The sequence below is a fragment of the Pseudophryne corroboree genome, chromosome 5, assembly GCF_028390025.1.
Source record: "Pseudophryne corroboree isolate aPseCor3 chromosome 5, aPseCor3.hap2, whole genome shotgun sequence".
Classification (NCBI taxonomy): Eukaryota; Metazoa; Chordata; class Amphibia; order Anura; family Myobatrachidae; genus Pseudophryne; species Pseudophryne corroboree.
The window spans coordinates 694,521,282-694,545,461 of record NC_086448.1 but is presented as its reverse complement, the minus strand read 5'-3'; the positions used below and the strand labels follow the sequence as shown (position 1 = coordinate 694,545,461).

Genomic DNA, 24,180 nt, shown 5'->3' with positions numbered 1-24,180 from the left:
GAGCACACAGAATCGTATCACAGATCCAACGTGTAACAGACTGCATAGACGCAGGCGTCCTGACTCAAAATGGCGACTTAAATATTCAAAGCCCTGACTACATCGAGATACTTTGAATCATCTAATGCCTAAGTAACCACCGGGATCAAAACAGGCTGATTTCTGCGAAACCCAGTGACCACTCTTGGCAGAACTATTAACCAAGTTCTCAATTCCACTCTATTCACATGGAAGATCAAACAGGACTCTGTAAGACCAAGACGCTACCTCCAACATCCGCCTTGCGTACGCCAAAGCCAATAGCCTGACCACTTTCCAAGAGAGAAATTTCAACCCAACCTTTCACAAAGGTTCCAAACAGTGTGACACATGAAAACGCAACACCACGTTTAGGTCTCACGGTGCCAACGGGGGCACAAATGGAGGCTGGAAGTGCAGTACTCCTTTTCACGAAAATCCGAACTTCCGTAAAGGTTGCCAATTCCTTCTTGAAAGAAAATTTATAAGGCCAAAACTTCGCACATAAAAGGAGCCTAACTTTAAGCCTGCACCCAGCTTTCCAAAAAACAATGGAGTAGAACGACCCAGGGGAAAGTCTTCCGTAGTATCCATCTTGGATTTACACCAAGACACCTATTTTCTCAAAACACGGTGGTAAGACCTTGCCGTTACTTCTTTTCTAGCCTGAAGAAGTGTGGAAAGACTTCACCTGGGAATACTTTCTGGCCAGGATATGGCGTTCAACCGCCGCGCTGTTAAACGCATCCGCGGTAAATCTTGATACACACCCTGACCATTCTGTAACAGTTCCTCACGTAGAGGAAAGGTCATGGATCTTCTATGAGTAAATCTTGAAGAGCTGGATACCAAGCCCTCCTTGGTTAGACCGGAACAACGAAGATAGTCTGAACCGTTGCTCTTATCACCATCCGAAAAGTGAAAAACAGAGGGAACACATAGACCGACTGAAACACCCAAGGTGTCCCAAGGACGTCCACTGCTATAGCTTGAGTGTCCCCTGACCCGGAACAATATCCCTGAGATCTCTTTTTGGGGCGAGACGCCAACATGTCCACCTGAGGCACTCCTCAAAGACCCGTCACTTCAGAGAAACTTCTCGATGACGACTATATTTCTCCCGGATGGAGATCGCGTCTGCAGAGGAACCTATTTCACTGTCGTTCACCTCCGGAACAAGGACTACTAATATAGCGTTTACCAGTCTTTCCACCCAGTGGAAAACTTTTTTGGCTTCTGCATCGCCGCTTTTCTCCTCGTTCCGCCCTAGCGGCTTACATACACCACTGCTGTCAAGCCGTTCGACAGAATTAACACGGGCAGATCACGAAGCATATGTTCATTGAAAGTATCTCTTAACTCAAGAAGGCTTAATGCAGACAAGCTTCCCAGCTTGACCTTTTACTCTGGAAACACTTCCCTTGCAAGGATTGCTTCCCAGTCTCGGAGATCTGCATGCATGGACACCAGGATCTCATCCTGGATCCCGAACTTTCATCCCTCTATGAGGTGAGAACAGAGCAAACACCACAGGAGCGTTATCCTGGCTATTAGGAGTATATTCCGGCGCATGTGTAGGGGAGACCCGGGTCACCCTCCTTACTGGTCAAGTGAAAACCACTCTGGCATTTGACCAGCTCACCGAAAAAAGCCTCTCTGTATCTACTCTGATACCCACCTCCGACGTCTGTGCCGTTGGGAATAACAGGCTTCCCTTGTGTCGAAGAACAGTCAGAGAGAAAACGACAATTTGCATCACTTGTGGCTTGACCTCGCCTTAATCAGGAGAGTGCCCCCCCTACCAAATAACGATGGCTCTTACTATGGAAAAAATACCATCCTACTGCCATCACTCCGGTGAAATGGCCAAGACATTCCTGGGTACCCATCCAGGTAACCTGAATGCGGAGAAAAACGCCTTAAAACCCTTACTATCATGACGTGGTGGAGCTCCCTCGTCAGAGAGGTTCCATCCTGTAGTCCAACATCGTAAGGAGAAATCTTTTTTTTTTTTTTTATATCAGGGACAGCAGGACAATGCCCAGAAGCTTACGCACCTCTGGTATGGCGTCGCATACCACCTCCCCTTCCATAGGGGAACAGCAAGACCTAATAGAAAATCAGTGAGGGGAACCATCTGTCACACCAGAAAGTCCCCCTAGGATTCTATAAGTAACTCACAGTTCCTAGTCTATTCCCGGACTGACTGACACATAGTAGACGAGGTCGCACCAAGGTGGCCTCCAGCCAGGTAGACCCTGCGACATGTAATGTATGTGGTAGAAACAGACAACGACATCCCGTTCTGCGAATCGAACAAGGTTGCAGAAACCTTACCTTCTACACCTGCCACTGTCAGTACAGAAAAGGAAAAAACAGAATCGAACTGGTTAAAACGACTACATCCCACCAAAGAATGCGTCACCAACCCTTGTGAAGGAGACTAACTCAGGAAGTTAGAATCACCAGCAGCATGCACCGGGATTGACTGAGCCAAGGTATCCCCCAACAGTGATACACCGTCCCAGGGAAAAACTCCAGTATCTCCCGGAGACCGCCTCAGCATTTCCCCGGCCACCCTCCTGTATACCCACAGCAGCCGCCGTAATGGTATAAGAAGAACCAACAGGAGAAACCAACCTTACACACTCTAGGTAAATTCTATCGGACGCCTTTCCGAATATAAACACTCCCGCATGTAATGTAAACAGGGTCAAAGTATAGGAATAAAATATCACTTAGCTTCCTGTATACGATCCTTTCTGACAGGGCCCTGTGTCGACCAGAAGTTGACTTCCACAGTATTCTCACCTCGTCGGGTGGAGAATAAACCTTCGTACTCCTTGAGAGGACTGAAGACCAACTCGTTACTGCCGACGTAGAGCTTAATCAACAGAGCGACCAGCACATGAAAAAGAATACTATTACTTCAGCATAAATGAATATACATAATGTACATCTACATATATATATATATATATATATATATAAAATAAGATTTTACTTACCGATAAATCTATTTCTCATAGTCCGTAGTGGATGCTGGGGACTCCGTCAGGACCATGGGGAATAGCGGCTCCGCAGGAGACAGGGCACAAAAGCAAGCTTTTAGGATCACATGGTGTGTACTGGCTCCTCCCCCTATGACCCTCCTCCAAGCCTCAGTTAGGTACTGTGCCCGGACGAGCGTACACAATAAGGAAGGATCTTGAATCCCGGGTAAGACTCATACCAGCCACACCAATCACACCGTACAACTTGTGATTTGAACCCAGTTAACAGTATGATAACAATGAAGTAGCCTCTAAAAAAGATGGCTCACAACAATAATAACCCGATTTTTTTGTAACAATAACTATGTACAAGTAATGCAGACAATCCGCACTTGGGATGGGCGCCCAGCATCCACTACGGACTATGAGAAATAGATTTATCGGTAAGTAAAATCTTATTTTCTCTAACGTCCTAGTGGATGCTGGGGACTCCGTCAGGACCATGGGGATTATACCAAAGCTCCCAAACGGGCGGGAGAGTGCGGATGACTCTGCAGCACCGAATGAGAGAACTCCAGGTCCTCCTCAGCCAGGGTATCAAATTTGTAGAATTTAGCAAACGTGTTTGCCCCTGACCAAGTAGCTGCTCGGCAAAGTTGTAAAGCCGAGACCCCTCGGGCAGCCGCCCAAGATGAGCCCACCTTCCTTGTGGAATGGGCATTTACAGATTTTGGCTGTGGCAGGCCTGCCACAGAATGTGCAAGCTGAATTGTACTACAAATCCAACGAGCAATAGTCTGCTTAGAAGCAGGAGCACCCAGCTTTTTGGGTGCCTACAATATAAACAGCAAGTCAGACTTTCTGACTCCAGCCGTCCTGGAATTATATATATATATATATATATTTTCAGGGCCCTGACAACGTCTAGCAACTTGGAGTCCTCCAAGTCCCTAGTAGCCGCAGGCACCACAATAGGTTGTTTCAGGTGAAACGCTGACACCACCTTAGGAAGAAACTGGGGACGAGTCCGCAGTTCTGCCCTGTCCGAATGGAAAATCAAATATGGACTTTTGTAAGACAAAGCCGCCAATTTTGACAATCGCCTGGCCGAGGCCAGGGCCAACAGCATGGTCACTTTCCATGTGAGATATTTCAAATCCACAGATTTGAGTGGTTCAAACCAATATGATTTGAGGAATCCCAACACTACGTTGAGATCCCACGGTGCCACTGGAGGCACACAAGGGCTGTATATGCAATACTCCCTTGACAAACGTCTGGACTTCAGGAACTGAAGCCAATTCTTTCTGGAAGAAAATCTATAGGGCCGAAACTTGAACCTTAATGGACCCCAATTTGAGGCTCATAGACACTCCTGTTTGCAGGAAGTGCAGAAATCGACCTAGTTAAAATTTTTTCGTGGGGCCCTCCTGGCCTCACCCACGCAACATATTTTTACCACATGTGGTGATAACGTTGTGCGGTCACTTCCTTCCTGGCTTTGACCAGGGTAGGTATGACCTCTTCCGGAATGCCTTTTCCCTTAGGATCCGGCGTTCAAACCGCCCTGCCGTCAAACGCAGTCGCGGTAAGTCTTGGAACAGACAAGGTCCCTGCTGGAGCAGGTCCTTTCTTAAAGGCCGATGCCACGGTTCCTCTTGGAACAGACATGGTACTTGCTGAAAGCAAATCCCTTCTTAGCTCCCGAGGCCATTAGTCCTCTGTGAGCATCTCTTGAAGTTCCGGTTACCAAGTCCCTCTTGGCCAATCCGGAGCCACGAGTATAGTTCTTACTCCTCTATGTCTTATAATTCTCAATACCTTGGTTATGAGAAGCAGAGGAGGGAACACATACACCGACTGTTACACCCACGGTGTTACCAGGACGTCCACAGCTATCGCCTGAAGGTCTCGTGACCTGGCGCAATACCTGTCCCATTTTTTGTTCGGGCGGGACGCCATCATGTCCACCTTTGGTCTTTCCCAACGGTTCACAATCATGCGGAAAACTTCCCGATGAAGTTCCCACTCTCCCGGGTGGAGGTCGTGCCTGCTGAGGAAGTCTGCTTCCCAGTCGTCCACTCCCGGAATGAACACTGCTGACAGTGCTATCACATGATTTTCCGCCTAGCGAAAAATCCTTGCAGTTTTGCCACTGCCCTCCTACTTCTTGTGCCGCCCTTTCTGTTTACGTGGGCGACTGCCGTGATGTTATCCCACTGGATCAATACCGGCTGACCTTGAAGCAGAGGTCTTGCTAAGCTTAGAGCATTATAACTTTGCTCTTAGCTCCAGTATATTTATGTGGAGAGAATTCTCCAGACTTGATCACACTCCTTGTGTGACTGCTCCCCAGCCTCTCAGGCTGGCCTCCGTGGTCACGAGCATCCAATCCTGAATGCCGAATCTGCGGCCCTCTAGAAGATGAGCACTCTGTAATCACCACAGGAGAGACACCCTTGTCCTTGGATATAGGGTTATCCGCTGATGCATCTGAAGATGCGATCCGGACCATTTGTCCAGCAGATCCCACTGAAGAGTTCTTGCGTGAAATCTGCCGAATGGAAGCGCTTCGTAATAAGCCACCATTTTTACCAGGACTCTTGTGCAATGATGCACTGACACTTTTCCTGGTTTTAGGAGGATCCCGATTAGCTCGGATAACTCCCTGGCTTTCTCCTCTGGGAGAAACACCCTTTCCTGGACTGTGTCCAGAATCATCCCTAGGACCAGCAGACGTGTCGTCGGAACAACTGCGGTTTTGGAATATTTAGAATCCACCCGTGCTGTCGTAGAACTACTTGAGATAGTGCTACTCCGACCTCCAACTGTTCTCTGGACCTTGTTCTTATCAGGAGGTCGTCCATTTTCTTTGAAGACGAATCCTCCTTTCGGTCATTACCTTGGTAAGGACCCGGGGTGCCTTGGACAATCCAACGGCATCGTCTTGAAACTGATAGTGACAGTTCTGTACCACGAACCTGAGGTACCCTTGGTGAGAAAAGGCAAATTTTGGGACATGGAGGTAAGCATCCCTGATGTCCCGGGACACCATATAGTCCCCTTGTTCTTTGCTATCACTGCTCTGAGTGACTCCATCTGGATTTGAACCCTTGCAAGTGTTCAAATTTTTCAGATTTAGAATAGGTCTCACCTAGCCTTCAGTACCACCATATAGTGTGGAGTAATACCCCTTTCCTTGTTGTCGGAGGGGTAATTTTATTATCACCTGCTGGGAATACAGCTTGTGAATTGTTTTCAATACTGCCTCCCTGTCGGAGGGAGACATTGGTACAGCAGACTACAGGAACCTGCGAGGGGGGAAACCTCTCGACATTCCAATCTGTACCCCTTGGATACTACTTGTAGGATCCAGGGGTCCTGTACGGTCCCAGCGTCATGCTGAGAACTTGGTAGAAGCGGTGGAGGGCTTCTGTTCCTGGGAATGGGCTGCCTGCTGCAGTCTTCTTCCCTTTCCTCTATCCCTGGGCAGATATGACTCTTATAGGGACGAAAGGACTGAGGCTGAAAAGACGGTGTCTTTTTCTGCAGAGATGTGACTTAGGGTAAAAAACGGTGGATTTTCCAGCAGTTGCCCTGGCCACCAGGTCCCATGGACCGACCCCAAATAACTCCTCCCCTTTATACGGCAATACATCTTTGTGCCGTTTGGAATCTGCATCACCTGACCACTGTCGTGTCCATAAACATCTTCTTGCAGATATGGACATCGCATTTACTCTTGATGCCAGAGTGCAAATATCCCTCTGCGCATCTCGCATATATAGAAATGCATCCTTTAAATGCTCTATAGTCAATAAAATACTGTCCCTGTCAAAGGTATCAATATTTTTAGTCAGGGAATCCGACCAAGCCACCTCAGCTCTGCACATCCAGGCTGAGGCGATCGCTGGTCGCAGTATAACACCAGCATGTGTGTGTATACTTTTTAGGATATTTTTCAGCCTCCTATCAGCTGGCTCCTTAAGTACGGCCCTATCCGTAGATGGTACCGCCACTTGTTCTGATAAGCGTGTGAGCGCCTTATCCACCCTGAGGGGTGTTTCCCACCGCGCCTTAACTTCTGGCGGGAAAGGGTATACTGCCAATAATTTTCTATCGGGGGAAACCCACGCATCATCACACACTTCATTTAATTTATCTGATTCAGGAAAAACTACAGGTAGTTTTTTCACCTCACACATAATACCCTTTTTTGTGGTACTTGGAGTATTAGAAATATGTAACACCTCCTTCATTGCCCTTAACGTGTGGCCCTAAAAGAAAATACGTTTGTTTCTTCACCGTCGACACTGAAATCAGTGTCCGTGTCTGGGTCTGTGTCGACCGACTGAGGTAAATGGGCATTTTACAGCCCCTGACGGTGTTTGAGACGCCTGGACAGATACTAATTTGTTCGCCGGCCCTCTCATGTCGTCAACCGGCTTGCAGCGTGTTGACATTGTCACGTAATTTCCATAAATAAGCCATCCATTCCGGTGTCGACTCCCTAGAGAGTGACATCACCATTACAGGCAATTTGCTCCGCCTCCTCACCAATATTTTCCTCATACATGTCGACACACACGTACCGACATACAGCACACACATAGGGAATGCTCTGATAGAGGACAGGACCCACTAGCCCTTTGGGGAGACAGAGGGAGAGTTTGCCAGCACACACCAAAACGCTATAATTATCCAGGGACAACCTTTATATAAGTGTTCCTCCCTTATAGCATTTTAATATATATACATATCGCCAAATCAGTGCCCCCCCTCTCTGTTTTAACCCTGTTTCTGTAGTGCAGTGCAGGGGAGAGCATGGGAGCCTTCCCACCAGCCTTTCTGTGAGGGAAAATGGCGCTGTGTGCTGAGGAGAATAGGCCCCGCCCCCTTTTCGGCGGGCTTCTTCTCCGGAGTTTTAGATATCTGGCAGGGGTTAAATACATCCATATAGCCTCAAGGGCTATATGTGATGTATTTTTCGCCATACAGGTATTATACATTGCTGCCCAGGGCGCCCCCCCCAGCGCCCTGCACCCTCCGTGACCGCTGTGTGAAGTGTGCTGACAACAATGGCGCACAGCTGCAGTGCTGTGCGCTACCTGATGAAGACTGAGAGTCTTCTGCCGCCTGGTTCCGGACCTCTTCATCTTCAGCGTCTGCAAGGGGGGTCGGCGGCGCGGCTCCGGGACGAACCCCAGGGCGAGCCCTATGTTCCGACTCCCTCTGGAGCTATGTCCAGTAGCCTAAGAATCCAATCCATCCTGCACGCAGGTGAGTTGAAAATCTCTCCCCTAAGTCCCTCGATGCAGTGAGCCTGTTGCCAGCAGGACTCACTGAAAATAAAGAACCTAAAAACTTTTTCTAAGTAACTCTTTAAGAGAGCCACCTAGATTGCACCCTTCTCGGCCGGGCACAAAAACCTAACTGAGGCTTGGAGGAGGGTCATAGGGGGAGGAGCCAGTACACACCATGTGATCCTAAAAGCTTGCTTTTGTGCCCTGTCTCCTGCGGAGCCGCTATTCCCCATGGTCCTGACGGAGTCCCCAGCATCCACTAGGACGTTAGAGAAATAAAAGCAAATTATACTTACCGATAATTTCATTTCTCCGAGGTACTTCATGGCAGCCCTTACTCTTGGGATTGTATCCCATTCCTAGACTTAGACAGGGAATCCTTTCAACACTTTAGGACCACCCACCTTGGGTATATAGCCCTGCTCCTCCCCTTCCTCCATTAGTCTTTTGAGTGTCTCCTGTGACCAGACTATATTTAAACTTCACCAAGGGAGGGTATATTGTAGGCTGCCATGAAGTACCTCGGAGAAATGAAATTATCGGTAAGTATAATTTGCTTTTTTCTCCTACACTACTTCATGGCAGCCCTTACTCTTGGGATATACCAACACTCAATATAGGGAGGGCAATAAAAAAAAAATACCACAGACATCTTGTCAATGCTGAAAACTATAATTTGTTTAATTCAATGCTGCATCAAAGACACGTTTCCCAAAGTGTGCCTCCATAACATCCACCGCATAATGACTGGAGAATGTATGAATAGAAGACCATGTGGCTGCTGCACATATATCCTTCGCCGAAAGCCTTGCCTTCTTAGCCCAGGAAGCTGCCATGGCCCTGGTAGAGTGTGCCTTTAGCTGCTCCGGAACCTCTTGACCATTCTGTTTGTAAATAAACGCCAGGAGTTCTGTGATCCATCTGGAGATGGTCTGTTTCGTAGGTTTCTCACCCTTCCTTGCACCTGAATATAATACAAACAGGTGTTTCGTCTTACGGAACTCTTTCACTCTATTCAGATACACTGAAATTGCTCTGATTAGATCCAAACTATGCATTCTCTTTTCTTCCTCATTCTGCGGCTGTGGGTAGAATGATGGTAACACGATGTCTTGGTTCAAATGGAAATCTGACACCACCTTAGGCAAAAATTCTGGATTAGTCCTTAAAACAAGTCTACCCGGAAGGAAATTAAGGTAGGGCTCCTCTGACCACAGGGCCTGTAGCTCTCCAACTCTTCTGGCTGACGTAATGGCTACCAGGAACACTACTTTCCAAGTTAGAAATTTAACTGAGACGTCCTGCAATGGCTCAAACGGAGACACCATTAATGAATTTAAAACTAAATTCAGATCCCACGGAGCGACCACCGACCTGAAGCGAGGTCTTATCCTTTTAATTGCCTGACAGAACTTCCTCACTAAGCTCTCATCAGATAATCTTCTCTCCAATAGGACACTCAGTGCTGCTATCTGGACCTTGATGGTAGATACCGCCAGCCCCTTCTCAAATCCATCAAACAAGAATTGAAGGACCTGCGATGTCTCTGCTTCCTGCGGGTTAAATCTTGAGCCCGACCAGGCAATGAAAGTTTTCCAGACTCTATAGTAGATCTTAGAGGATACCTTCTTTCTCGACTGAATCAACAAATTAACAACTTGCTCAGACAACCCTTTATCTCTCAATAATTGCCGTTCAATTTCCATGCCGTCAAATGCAGTTGTCGCAAATTCGGGTGCAGCAATGGACCCTGATGCAATAGATCCGTTATTAGCGGCAACGTCAAAGGTTCCCCTGCTGCCATCCTCAGTACTGAAGGAAACCACGCTCTCTTTGGCCAATATGGAAGAACTATTATGACCTGCGCCCTCTCTTCTCTGATCTTCCTTAGAATACGTGCAATCATTGGAAACGGAGGAAAAACATATGCTAGTCTGAACCCCCATGGGAGAGAGAAGACATCCACCCCGCTTGATCCTGGGAGATGATATCGGGAGAAGAACAGAGGAACTTTCGTATTGACGTGTGTGGCCATCAGATCCACCTGTGGCTGGCCGAACCGTTGTACAATCTGATTGAACACTGCGTCGTTCAATTCCCACTCTCCCGGTAACACCTCTTGTCTGCTGAGGAAATCTGCCACGTAATTGTCTACTCCGGGAACATGTAGTGCTGATAGGGATTCTAGATGACGTTCCGCCCAATGAAGTATGTTTGACACCTCTTCCATTAATACATGACTTCTGGTGCCTCCTTGCCGATTGAGGTAGGCTACCACTGCTACATTGTCTGAAAATATCCTGAGATGTTTCCCCTGTAACTGCTTCTGGAAATATTTCATCGCCTTCCACACAGCTCTCATTTCCCTGTGGTTTGAGGATAATCTTCTCTCCTGGTGGTTCCACCTTCCTTGGCAGTTCTGTTGCAACAAGTGCGCCCCCCAACCGACTGCACTTGCATCTGTTGTTAGAATGAGGAAGTGACGATCCGACAGAGTCGTCTTCCTGTCGACCAGTTCTGTTTCCATCCAACAGTCTAGAGAACGTTTTGCCCCTTGACTTAACCCCATGCGATGATTCAGGGAATAACGTCTCCGACAATAGCCTAGTATCTCTAGCTGAAGGCCCCTCATCCGCCATCTCGCCCACGGGACCACGTCTATGGAGGAGGCCATCATACCCAAAAGACTCATCCCCTGACGCAGAGTTGCATTCCCTTAGTAAAGAAGCCAGACTCCGAATCTTCGAGCATCTTTCTTCTGACAGACCTATTGTATAATTGGCAGTATCCACCTGTACTCCAAGAAACTGAATTTCTTGTCTTGGTTCTAGTTGACTTTTCTTCCAATTTATTAACCAGCCATGTTCTTGTAGGATCTGCAGCGTCACTTCTAACGCCATCTTTACTTCCTGTTTTGACTCTCCGCACACTAGTAGATCGTCTAGATATGCCCAAATTGCAATTCTTTGACCTCTTATTACGGTTACCAGTGCCGACAGCACCTTGGTAAATATCCTTGGAGACGACTTCAGACCGAAAGGGAGGCATGTAAACTGAAAATGCTTGCCCATGACCGAAAACCTCAGGTATCTTCTGTGCCGTGTGTGTACCGGCACATGAAAGTAAGCATCCTCTAGGTCTATGGACGCTAGGAAATCCTCCTTCCTTACCCCTGACAGAATGGATTTCATCGTCTCCATACGAAATTTTATCGTCTTCACATAATCGTTGAGCTGTCTGAGATCTAGTATCGTTCTGAAATCTCCCGACGCCTTTCTTATCAGAAAAATTCTGGAATAAAATCCCCTCTTTCTTTCTGAAGGCGGAACAGGCTCTACCGCATTCACCTGGATCAATTTTTCCAAACTGTCTTCCAGAGCCTTTAGTTCCAGACTCGCAGCTGGGCTTCTTGAACTCACAAATTTGTCCCTCTTTGGAACTTCGGAAAACTCTATCCGGTATCCCTGAGATATCACATCCAGTACCCAAGTGTCCTGAATTGAATACTGCCAGAGACTGGCAAACTTCTGGAGCCTGGCTCCCACCGGAAAGGATACCAGAACTCCGCGACAGTCATTGTCTCCGTCCACCTCTCCTATAGGCCTGGCGAAAGGACTGCCTACTCGTCCCTGAGGAATACCTTCCCATATAAGCTCGCCCCGGCCTATAACTTCTCGCTTCCTTAAATTGTTGTTTAGAAGAAGGAAACGGAAATTTATTCCTCTTGTCCTGAGGCAGCCTCGCTGACTTACCCCCTGACATCTTTTGTATAATAGCCTCAAGCTTATTTCCAAATAATAGGGAACCCTCATACGGTAATGACACCAACCGGTTCTTGGAATGCATATCCGCCGACCATGATCTAAGCCACAAAGCTCTTCTAGCCATAACGCCTGCCGCCATGGATTTCGCTGCGAAATCTAACACATCCAAAGAAGCTTCGCACAGATACTCTATGCCCTTGAGCATAATACCCAGGCTTCTCTGCAAATATTGCCTTGAGATTTTCTCTTCAATATCTGTGGACAACACTGATCCCCAAACTCTCAAAGCTCTGGAAACAGATGCCACAGCCACACCGGACCTTAAGGATACTGCCGAGGACATATGTAATTTCTTTAGCGCACTCTCCATACGCTTATCCATGCCATCCTTAAGGACAGCTCCGTCCTCTAACAGAATCGTAGTTTTAGACACCATTTCTGCCACTGCCGCATCAATCTTAGGCACTGTGCACCAGCCCAGAAATTGCTCATCTTCTACTGGAAACATCCGATCCACTCGTTTAATACTTCCAAGTCTCTTATCTATGTTTTGCCACTCCTTAGACACTACATCCTTCAATGCTCTGTGAACCGGAAAGTATCTGCTCCTTTTGGACTTATCTCCAAACAAGACATCCTTATCTTCATCTCCTTTATCCTTTTGCCTATAGTTCATGGTCTTAAATATATTCTTTAAGAGACTGTCAACGAGATCCAAATTAAACTCTCTGACTTCCTCCTTCTCTTCTGACCCAGAACTAGAGGAAACCTGATAATCAGCATACAAAGAGGCTGACTCGTCCTGAGAGTCAATACTAGCCAGGGATCTAGACCTCTTATTTCCCTGCAAATCAGCCAGCTGTTCTCTCGTAACAAAAGACCTCTTCATCCAGTCCTTCAATTGCTGAATCTGACTGGTTTGACTGGCCTGCTGAGTGTCACTCTGTATACAGTCCTCACAGAACTTCACATTCTCAGTGGAAGAAAAGATCTTATCACATGCTGCACACTGTATATCCATATGCCTCTTCTTGCATAGCCTCTTCTTAGGAGGAGACACACTAAAAAATGAACAGCAGTAGCACTACATTAAAATCCTAACCACGCAGAAAATCAAAAACCATATCCTCTATGAGGACTTACCTCTTCCGGGCACTCATTGGCTTATGGGGAGAAGGCTCTCTATCCATCCTGCTGGTAAGCATACACCTGCCCAGCTCATAGGAGACTCTCACTCCTAGTGTGCAGCGCCATATTTAAGCTCCAAAAGATCATAGAGAGCGGCGCTGAGCAGACCGTCCCAGCTACAGGACGGCCGCCCCAGCACTTCCGCCCGCCAACCGCCGCACGCTGTCTCTCACAGCGCTTCCGCCCGCCAGCCGCACATCCCCTTCGCCCCGCTGCCCTTCCGGCCACCCGCACTTCCGGTCTCGCCGGAGATACAGGCGCTGCGGCTAGCGGAGCAAAGCACCCGGGGAGACGGCTTCAGACAGCGGCACTAGGGAGAGGGACCAGCAGCAAAACAGCGGGCGGACACCTTAAGCTGAACAGCGGGGACTTACAATCGCCCCAAGCACACTCTGCCTTCTCCAGGGAGCCACCCTCTTCCAGTACGGCTACACAGAGGCGTATTACTGGGAATAGAGGTAAGAAGTTCTCAAAAATCAAACACATAATCCCCTGTCATTAGCTAGGAGACAGGAAAAAGACTAATGGAGGAAGGGGAGGAGCAGGGCTATATACCCAAGGTGGGTGGTCCTAAAGTGTTGAAAGGATTCCCTGTCTAAGTCTAGGAATGGGATACAATCCCAAGAGTAAGGGCTGCCATGAAGTAGTGTAGGAGAAATATATATATATATAACATATATACATAAGTGAATTGTCCGGACCCAACATGGTCGACAGAAAACCTAGTATTCGTCGACAGCAGGAAGTAGTAACCTAGGCAAAAAAATCAGATTTTACTTACCGGTAAATCTATTTCTCGTAGTCCGTAGAGGATGCTGGGACTCCGTAAGGACCATGGGGAATAGACGGGCTCCGCAGGAGATAGGGCACTTTAAGAAAGCTTTGGATTCTGGGTGTGCACTGGCTCCCCCCTCTATGTCCCTCCTCCAGACCTCAGTTAGGGAAACTGTGCCCAGAGGAGATGGACAGTACGAGGAAGGATTTTTGTAAACCTAAGGGCGAGATCCATACCAGCCACACCATATGACTTGTGTTAAACTACCCAATTAACAGTATGAACAACAACATAGCCTCGGGTCAACAGATAAACTATAACATAACCCTTATGTAAGCAATAACGATAAACAAGTCTTGCAGAAGAAGTCCGCACATGGGACGGGCGCCCAGCATCCTCTACGGACTACGAGAAATAGATTTACCGGTAAGTAAAATCTTATTTTCTCTAACGTCCTTGAGGATGCTGGGACTCTGTAAGGACCATGGGGATTATACCAAAGCTTCCAAACCGGCGGGAGAGTGCGGATGACTCTGCAGCACCGATTGAGCAAACAGGAGGTCCTCCTCAGCCAGGGTATCAAACTTATAGAACTTTGCAAAGGTGTTTGACCCCGACCAAGTAGCTGCTCGGCACAACTGTAATGCCGAGACCCCTCGGGCAGCCGCCCAAGAAGAGCCCACCTTCCTAGTGGAATGGGCCTTAACCGATTTAGGCAATGGTAATCCTGCCGTAGAATGCGCCTGCTGAATCGTGTTACAGATCCAGCGAGCAATAGTCTGCTTTGAAGCAGGAGCGCCAACCTTGTTGGCAGCATACAGAACAAACAGAGCTTCAGTCTTCCTGATCCTAGCCGTTCTGGTCACATAAATCTTCAAAGCCCTGACCACATCCAGGGACTCGGAATCCTCCAAGTCCCGTGTAGCCACAGGCACGACAATAGGTTGGTTCACATGAAAAGGTGAGACCACTTTTGGCAGAAATTGAGGACGAGTCCTCAACTCTGCCCTATCCACGTGAAAAACCAAGTATGGGCTTTTATGTGATAAAGCCGCCAATTCTGAAACACGCCTTGCCGAAGCTAATGCCAACAACATGACCACTTTCCACGTGAGGTATTTCAACTCCACTGTTTTGAGTGGTTCAAACCAAGGTGACTTAAGGAAATGTAACACCATGTTAAGATCCCAAGGCGCCACCGGAGGTACAAAGGGAGGCTGAATATGCAGCACTCCCTTCACAAAAGTCTGTACTTCAGGAAGAGAGGCCAATTCTCTTTGAAAGAAAAATGGATAAGGCCGAAATGTGGACCTTTATGGACCCTAACTTTAGGCCCAAATTCACTCCTGTTTGAAGGAAGTGAAGTAGACGGCCCAACTGGAACTCCTCCGTAGGAGCAGCTCTGGCCTCACACCAAGAAACATATTTTCGCCATATACGGTGATAATGTCTCAACGTCACGTCTTTCCTAGCCTTGATCAGGGTAGGAATGACCTCCTCCGGAATCCCTTTTTCCGCTAGGATCCGGCGTTCAACCGCCATGCCGTCAAACGCAGCTGCGGTAAGTCTTGGAACAGACAGGGCCCCTGCTGCAGCAGATCCTGCCTTAGAGGAAGAGGCCACGGATCTTCTGTGAGCAACTCTTGCAGCTCCGGATACCAAGTCCTCCGTGGCCAATCTGGAACAATGAGGATTGTTCTGACCCTGCTTATTCTTATTATTCTCAACACCTTGGGTATGAGAGGAAGAGGAGGAAACACATAGACCGATCTGAACACCCAAGGTGTCATCAGAGCGTCTACCGCTACCGCCTGAGGGTCCCTTGACCTGGCGCAATACCGCTTTAGCTTTTTGTTGAGACGGGATGCCATCATGTCTATTTGAGGCAGTCCCCACCGACCCGTGATCTGTGCGAAGACTTCTTGATGAAGTCCCCACTCACCCGGATGCAGGTCGTGCCTGTTGAGGAAGTCCGCCTCCCAGTTGTCCACCCCCGGGATGAACACTGCTGATAGCGCGCTTACATGGCCTTCCGCCCAGCGTAGAATCCTGGTCGCTTCTGCCATGGCCACTCTGCTCCTTGTTCCGCCTTGGCGGTTTATATGAGCCACTGCCGTGGCATTGTCTGACTGAATCAGAACCGGTTTTCCCAGAAGCAATTCCTCCGCTTGACGCAAGGCGTTATATATGGCCCTCAACACCAGGACGTTGATGTGGCGAGAAGTCTCTAGATTTGACCAGAGACCTTGGAAATTTCTTCCCAGTGTGACTGCTCCCCAGCCTCGGAGGCTTGTGTCCGTGGTCACCAGGACCCAGTCCTGAATGCCGAACCTGCGACCCTCTAGTAGGTGAGCACTGTGCAGCCACCACAGGAGAGATACCCTGGTCCTGGGAGACAGGGTGATCCTTTGATGCATTTGTAAATGGGACCCGGACCACTTGTCCAAGAGGTCCCATTGAAAAGTCCTCGCATGGAACCTGCCGAAGGGGATGGCCTCGTATGAAGCCACCATCTTCCCCAGAACCTGTGTGCAATGATGCACTGAAACCTCTTTTGGCTTTAATAGGTTCCTGACCAGGGCTATGAGCTCCTGAACCTTTTCGATCAGAAGAAAAACCTTTTTTCTGGTCTGTGTCTAGAATCAGGCCCAAAAAGGTCAGATGCGTTGTAGGGACTAGCTGGGACTTCGGTATATTGAGAATCCAGCCGTGTAACTGCAACGTCTTCATGGACAGAGACACGCTGTCCAGCAACTTCTCCCGAGATCTCGTCTTTATGAGGAGATCGTCCAAGTATGGGATAATTGTGACACCCTGCCTGCGCAGGAGCACCATCATTTCCGCCATTACCTTGGTGAAAATTCTCGGGGCCGAGGAAAGCCCAAACGGCAACGTCTGAAATTGGTAGTGACAGTCCTGCACTGCAAATCTCAGGAACGCCTGGTGAGGGGGGAATATCGGAACATGCAGGTAAGCATCCTTTATGTCCAGGGACCCCATCCAACCCCCCCCCCCCCCCTCCAGGCTGGCGATGACCACCCTGAGTGATAATATTTTGAACTTGAACCTCTTCAAGTACAGGTACAGGGATTTTAGGTTTAAAATGGGTCTTACCGAACCGTCTGGTTTCGGGACCACAAACAGGGTTGAGTAATATCCCTCTCCTTGCTGGAGATGAGGAACTGTGACAATCACCTGTTGAATATACAATTTTTGGATTGCTGCCAACACTAGCTCCCTCTCTGACGGGGAAGCCGGCAGAGCCGATTTGAAAAACCGGCGAGGAGGCAAGTCTTCGAATTCCAGCCTGTATCCCTGAGAAACAATCTCTAATGCCCAGGGATCCACCTGCGAGTGAACCCAGACGTGGCTGAAAAACCGAAGACGAGCCCCCACTAGATCTGCCTCCCCCCGGGAAGCCCCAGCGTCATGCGGTGGACTTTGCAGATGCAGGGGAGGACTTCTGCTCCTGGGAACTAGCTGTGTGCAGCTTTTTTCCCTTGCCTTTTCCTCTGGCAACAAAGGACGATCCCCGTACCTACTTGCTCTTATTGGAACGAAAGGACTGCATTTGATAATAAGGTGCCTTTTTTGTATGCTGCGGGGGGACATAAGGTAAGAAATTCGACTTACCAGCCGTAGCAGTAGAGACAAGGTCCGAGAGGCCGTCTCCAAACAACTCCTCCCCTTTGTAAGGCAAGGACTCCATATGCCGCTTTGAATCGGCGTCTCCCGTCCACTGTCGGGTCCACAAGAGCCGCCTAGCAGAAATAGACATAGCTTAATAAACAAATGTCTCTTTGAGCATCTCTCATATACAAGGCAGCATCTCTGATATGCACTATGGTCATTAAAATGGCATCCCTATCTAAGGTGTCAATCTCCATAGATAAGGAATCTGCCCATGCCACAACAGCACTACAAACCCAGGCCGACGCCATAGCCGGTCTAACAATAGTACCTGAATGAGTGTAAATGTGCTTCATGGTAATTTCCTGCCTGCGATCAGCAGGATCCTTGAGGGAAGCCGTATCCTGAGAAGGCAGTGCCACCTTTTTGGATAAGCGTGTCAGCGCCTTGTCTACTTTAGGCGAAGATTCCAATCGTATCCTATCCGTTTGTGGAAAAGGATACGCCATAAGAATCCTTTTGGGAACTTGTGGTCTCCTATCTGGAGATTCCCAAGCCTTTTCGCACAATTCGCTCAGCTCAAATGAGGACGGAAAGGTGATCTCAGGCTTTTTCCCTTTATACATGTGTACCCTCGTGTCAGGGACAGGGGGTTCCTCAGTAATATGCAAAACCTCTTTAATGGCAATAATCATGTACCGAATACCTTTTGCCACCCTCGGCTGTAATTTTGCATCTTCATAGTCGACACTAGAGTCAGTATCCGTGTCGGTATCTGTGTCATCGATCTGGGATATGGTGCGCTTCTGAGACCCCGAAGGTCCTGGCGCCACAGGGACAGGCATGGTCTGGCTACCTGACTGATCCCTAGCTTCAGCCTTGTCTAACCTTTTATGCAATAGATTGACATTTGCATTTAAGACATTCAGCATATCCACCCATTCCGGTGTCGGCGTTGCCGACGGCGACATGACATTCAAGCACTCCCCCTCCACATTAAGGGAGCCTTCCTCGTCAAACATGTCGACACACGCGTACCGACACACTTCACACACACAGGTAAACTCTTTTCTGAAGACAGTATCCCCTTTAAGGCCCTTTGGAGAGACAGAGAGAGAGTATGCCAGCACACACCCCAGCGCTATACCCCTGGAAAAAAAACACAGAATGCCCTTTTCCAGAAGCGCTGAGTAGTAATAAAACGCCAATTTATGTGCCCCCCTCTCCTTCAAATCCCCTTTCACTGCGTGTAAAGCAGGGGAGAGTCCGGGGAGCTTCCTCTCAGCGGTGCTGTGGAGAGAAAATGGTGCTGTGAGTGCTGAGGGAGAAGCCCCGCCCCCTCGGCGGCGGTCTTCTGTCCCGCTCAAAGTTATTAAAAAATGGCGGGGGCTCTTTTATATACATGTACAGTGCCCACCTGTACATGTATATTGTCTTTTGCCATAAGAGAGGTGTTATATTGCTGCCCAGGGCGCCCCCCCTGCGCCCTGCAGCCTTACAGTGACCGGAGTGTGTGAGGTGTATGGGAGCAATGACGCACAGCTGCAGTGCTGTGCGTTACCTCAGTGAAGCTCTGAAGGCTTCTGCCGCCTGAGACGTCTTCTGACTTTGTTTCTTCTGGCTCTGTGAGGAGAACGGCGGCGCGGCTCTGGGAGTGAACGCCCAGGATGAACCTGTGTTCACCCCCTCTGGAGCTAATGGTGTCCAGTAGCCGAGGAAGCAGAGCCTATCATTTAAGAAGGTCTGCCCCTCTCTCCTCAGTCCCTTGATGCATGGAGCCTGTTGCCAGCAGTGCTCCCTGTAAAAATATAGAAAAAATCCAAACAAAAATGCTTTCTAGGCAGAGAACTCAGGAGAGCTCCCTGCAGTGCACCCATTTCCTCTGGGCACAGTGTAAAAACTGAGGTCTGGAGGAGGGGCATAGAGGGAGGAGCCAGTGCACACCCAGAATCCAAAGCTTTCTTAAAGTGCCCTATCTCCTGCGGAGCCCGTCTATTGCCCATCGTCCTTACGGAGTCCCAGCATCCTCAAGGACGTTAGAGAAATAAAATTATCAATAACACTCCCCCACATACACTACCATGTCCGTGTTTGAGTTACAGGCTCACGGAACCAAACCATACATATAATATACATATATACAGGCCTCAGGCAGTTACTGTTAATTTACACCCCGTAATAATAGTTGGTGCCGACAAGGTCACCCACATACTACTGTGACTCCCATACAGTGTGTACTTATGGTAAGCATACAACTACCGATCCGTTGACTATATCAAGTACCAACAGGCGTCGGCGATGTCGACAGTGACCCCAGAACGGATTGTGACAGAGCCCTCACGCATGTAGACACATGTGTACTACAGTGGGTATACTGACAGGGAACTCACACAGAAATATGCACAACAATGCTTATATGGCCATCTCCAAACAGATAGTGTTATAAAGATCCTTAAATATACCACTAAAAACTCTGTGCCCCCCCTCGTTTGGACTGTATCACCATTTTGGCGGGGACAGACAGAAAAATGGCGCTGAAACACTGCTGTGAGGGGTAAGCCCCGCCTCTTTTCGGCACGCTTCAGCCCCATTATAAAAAAGTATAATATGCAGGCAGAGTACTGTATATAGTGTCTAGGCAAACACATCTAAATTGCTGTCCAGGGCGCCCCCCCCCCAGCGCCCTGCACCCAACCAGCCGCTGGCGTGTACGGGCTCAATGGCGCGCAGCGCTACCGCTGCTAATTGGTGGGGGTATCGTACAGGGTATCGGGGCCCCTAGTATGCCTGCTCTTGTATCCTCAGTAACATGCTCCCCCCCAGCGCCCTGCACCCTTGTAACAGCCATCGGCGTGTGGGAGCAATGGCGCGCAGCGTGGCCGTTGCGGAATCTGGCGGGGGTATCGGAAACGGTGCCCAGGCACCTAATATATACATCTGCCAGCTTTAACAACTTACAGTAACTTGCTGCCCAGGGCGCCCCCCCTAGCGCCCTGCACCATGTGAGTGCCGTTGGTGTGTGGGAGCATGGAGCGCAGCGCGACCGCTGCGTGTTACCTCCGTTACTGAAGTCTTCTGCAGTCACTGAAGTCTTCTTTTCTTCTAATACTCACCCGGCTTCTTTCTTCTGGCTTCTGTGAGGGGGGTGACGGCGCGGCTCCGGGAACAAGCAGCTAGGCGAACCAAGTGATCGAACCCTCTGGAGCTAATGGTGTCCAGTAGCCTAAGAAGCAGAGCCCTTAACTAAGAATAAGTAGGTCTGACTTCTCTCCCCTCAGTCCCACGATGCAGGGAGCCTGTAGCCAGCAGTTCTCCCTGAAAATAAAAAACCTAACAAAAATCTTTCTAGAGAAACTCTGTAGAGCTCCCCTAGTGTGCATCCAGTCAGTCCTGGGCACAAACTCTAACTGAGGTCTGTAGGAGGGGTATAGAGGGAGGAGCCAGTTCACACCCAGTTTAAGTCGTTATAGTGTGCCCAAGCTCCTGCGGATCCATCTATACCCCATGATCCTTTTGGAGTCCCCAGCATCCTCTAGGACGTAAGAGAAATATAAGGAACATTGTTATCAATGCCCTTTGTATACATTGTATTTATATTGCCCAAGTGAGATAAGCATGACAGACAGCAGGTGGGGGTAACAGATCTTTCATGTATGTAACATAAGAAGGACAAGGACATCCATCCAGTGCAATGTACAGTATATAGGGGTCTATTCATGAAGCAGTGAAAAACTGTGGAGAAGTGAGCCAGTGGAGAAGAACCAATCAGCATTGAAGTAACATTTATAATTTGCATACTATAAAATTATACAGAGCAGCTGATTGGTTGCCATGGGCAACTTCTCCACTGGCTCACTTCTCCACTCTTTTCACTGCTTCATGAATAGACCCCATAATGTATTATAGACTATCAGTGTAATAGTGGATATGAAAGCACCTGGCAGGAGGCCCATAGAAGCGGGTGGTGTCCTTGTACCTGGTACTTGTATTTCTCTCTGTAACCTGGCTATCTCCTGCCAATCTTATTTGTTTTGTCTGGCTAAAGAAGCTCTTAGTACTTGAATATGCATATGATGTGATCACTGTTTTATTGTTTTACATAGATTACTGAATGGAATGGTTGCATTTTATTATTAAACAGGAAAGCAATTAAGCTGCCGCCTTATCCTAATGTCCTATTATTTAGGAAAGTCACTAAATGGCCAAGTTCTTTTTCCGACAAGTGGATGAGCAAGCTTGGGAGTAGCACCTACAAACAATTTATCTTGATGCTCCATAGAAAGGCAGACGTGGGGACCACATATTTAACATGGGCTGTTTATCCACGAGACAACCCAACACTTTTGATGGTGTTTATGACCGACAATTAAAAGGGTAATGCTTTTACACGGCTAGGTCTTACTAATAAAGCCATTGCCCTTTAAAACACTGAGCATAAACACGAACAAAAGTGCTTTGTTTTAGGTGGGAAGGACTACTGTGCTTTGTTACTGTTCTTTGTTGTGGTAACCTAGAATACCTTTGAATGTTAAGTTTAATCTAGAAAAAGCATGCAGAAAATGTAATATGTACAAAAATGCCAGAAGCCAACCCCATTGCTGGTTTTGTCAATCTATGGAAATGATATAATAAAAATAAAAAATGGAACAACGACAATATTTGAATTGGAGAAAAAAAAAGCACTCTGCATTATCAATACCAAGTTATTCTATGCAACGTCTACAGAATATTACATTATTATATACAACTTTTGATAGGTAAGATACACAAATAGCTAATTAACAAACGTATGAACTTATATGCACATTTTTTCTACTCTTTAATTTGATAAAAGAGTAAGAGAAAAAAAAGCATAACCAAACATTATTAAAATGAATCTAGTACAGGTACAGCACAATGAAATATATGTTTATGCGTTACATACAAAATCATTCTTTGATCCCAGTCTGTGTTTTGGGTATTTTTCAAGCAGCTCCTCCAAGATAGATGATGCTGTCAAACTTATATCTGTCCTCACAATCAGCGGGTTGTGGAGAATGTTCTCATACATGATTGCAGTATCACGATTGTAGAAAGGGGGCTGCAACAAAAAAACTGAAAATCAGGGGTCCAAAATATATGTACTATAATATAAAGGCAGTGAGCATATATAAAAATTATATGGAGAATACTAAATGGACTAAGTTTGCCTCATTTTCTTGTTTATATACATAAAATTGTGCAAGGCTGTCCCGTCTCCACAATGCGCACAGGCAAAGCTTTGGTGCGCCCCAACAGCAGACAGACCTGGGAGATGTAGTCAGTACGGGAGCGGGGAGCGGAGCCACAATGGAGTGGGTAATACAGGAGACAACAGATGGGGAAGGGGGGTGGGGGGGGGGTTATAGAGTTTTGGGTACTTCTTTTTTTTCATTGATACATCAATGTCCTCTCACAGCCGTATGCTTTATTGTACTCAGAGGTAGGTCTACTGCTAAAGGCCCGTACGGCCGATACGTCTGTGAACTCAGTCGTTCACAGACGTATCGCGTCGGCCCCGCAGCACAGCCGACGCCCAATACATCTAACGATATATTGGTGCGTCGCTGTGTGGTACGCCCGTACACATGCTGCGGCGGCCGGCGGTGATTGACAGCTTCATGACGTCAGTCCCCGATGGATCGGGCAGTGTGTATGCTCAACACACTGCCCGATCCGTCCATAGATATATCTGCCGATCAATTGATCAGCAGATATATGTTCCAGTGTGTACCCACCTTAAGTAAACCCATCATCATGTCTAATTGAACACAAATTGCTAAGCAACATTTGAAAAAGATGTCAACTGGGACAACTGGTAAATCCAGTTAGAACATTGTCCAACCGTGTTAACTGTGCTTTCTCTAATCCGAAGGTTTGGTCTGATAGACAAATGAAAAGATCTTTCATACTTGGCCAAACACAGACATACATGGAAATATATGGCAGATATCTGGCTATTATTCAGTGGGGCTGTGCACTTAGATTGCTCTGTGTAATCGCAGCTTGAGGAAGGCATACAAAGCTGTTAATTCCATAGACAATAAGCAAATTATCCTCTCCTACTCAGGCTTACTTTGATGCTTTGAGAGCAACATAGAAAATGAGTGTGTAGACAGGCCGATTGAGGACACAAAATCACAAGAACAGTACAAAAAATACATTTGTATATTCCTTTTTTTTTTATATAATCTGTTTTTATTGAAAAAATTGAAGTACATACTGTACTAGAGCATGACAGTAAAAACACTCAGCATGACCAGAAAAAAGAAATAGCGTTATACAACACTGCGAGTAGCAAAAAGAGAAAAAAAATAAATTAAATATATTCCAAGCAGTAAGGCATGTTGAAGTATACAATCTTTGTATATAATTAATATAACCAGAGGCAATCACATTGGGCCTAATTCAGATCTGATCGCTAGCAGACCTTACTGCCTACAAGGGGAGTGTTTTTTTAGCTGTGCAAGCGTGCGAACGCATGTGTAGCA

The 24,180-nt window shown here is 47.6% G+C and overlaps 1 protein-coding gene across 6 annotated transcripts in view; it reads right to left on the bottom strand.

The window, feature by feature from the left end:
• SGK3 (serum/glucocorticoid regulated kinase family member 3) overlaps positions 1 to 24,180 on the bottom strand; it is a 230,589-nt gene that overhangs the window by 3,580 nt on the left and 202,829 nt on the right. For all 6 annotated transcript variants that reach the window (XM_063923853.1, XM_063923849.1, XM_063923847.1 and 3 more), the window contains one exon: positions 22,596 to 22,751. In XM_063923853.1, coding sequence (XP_063779923.1) covers positions 22,596 to 22,751 — 156 coding nt within the window. The remainder of the gene's footprint in view (positions 1 to 22,595; positions 22,752 to 24,180) is intronic.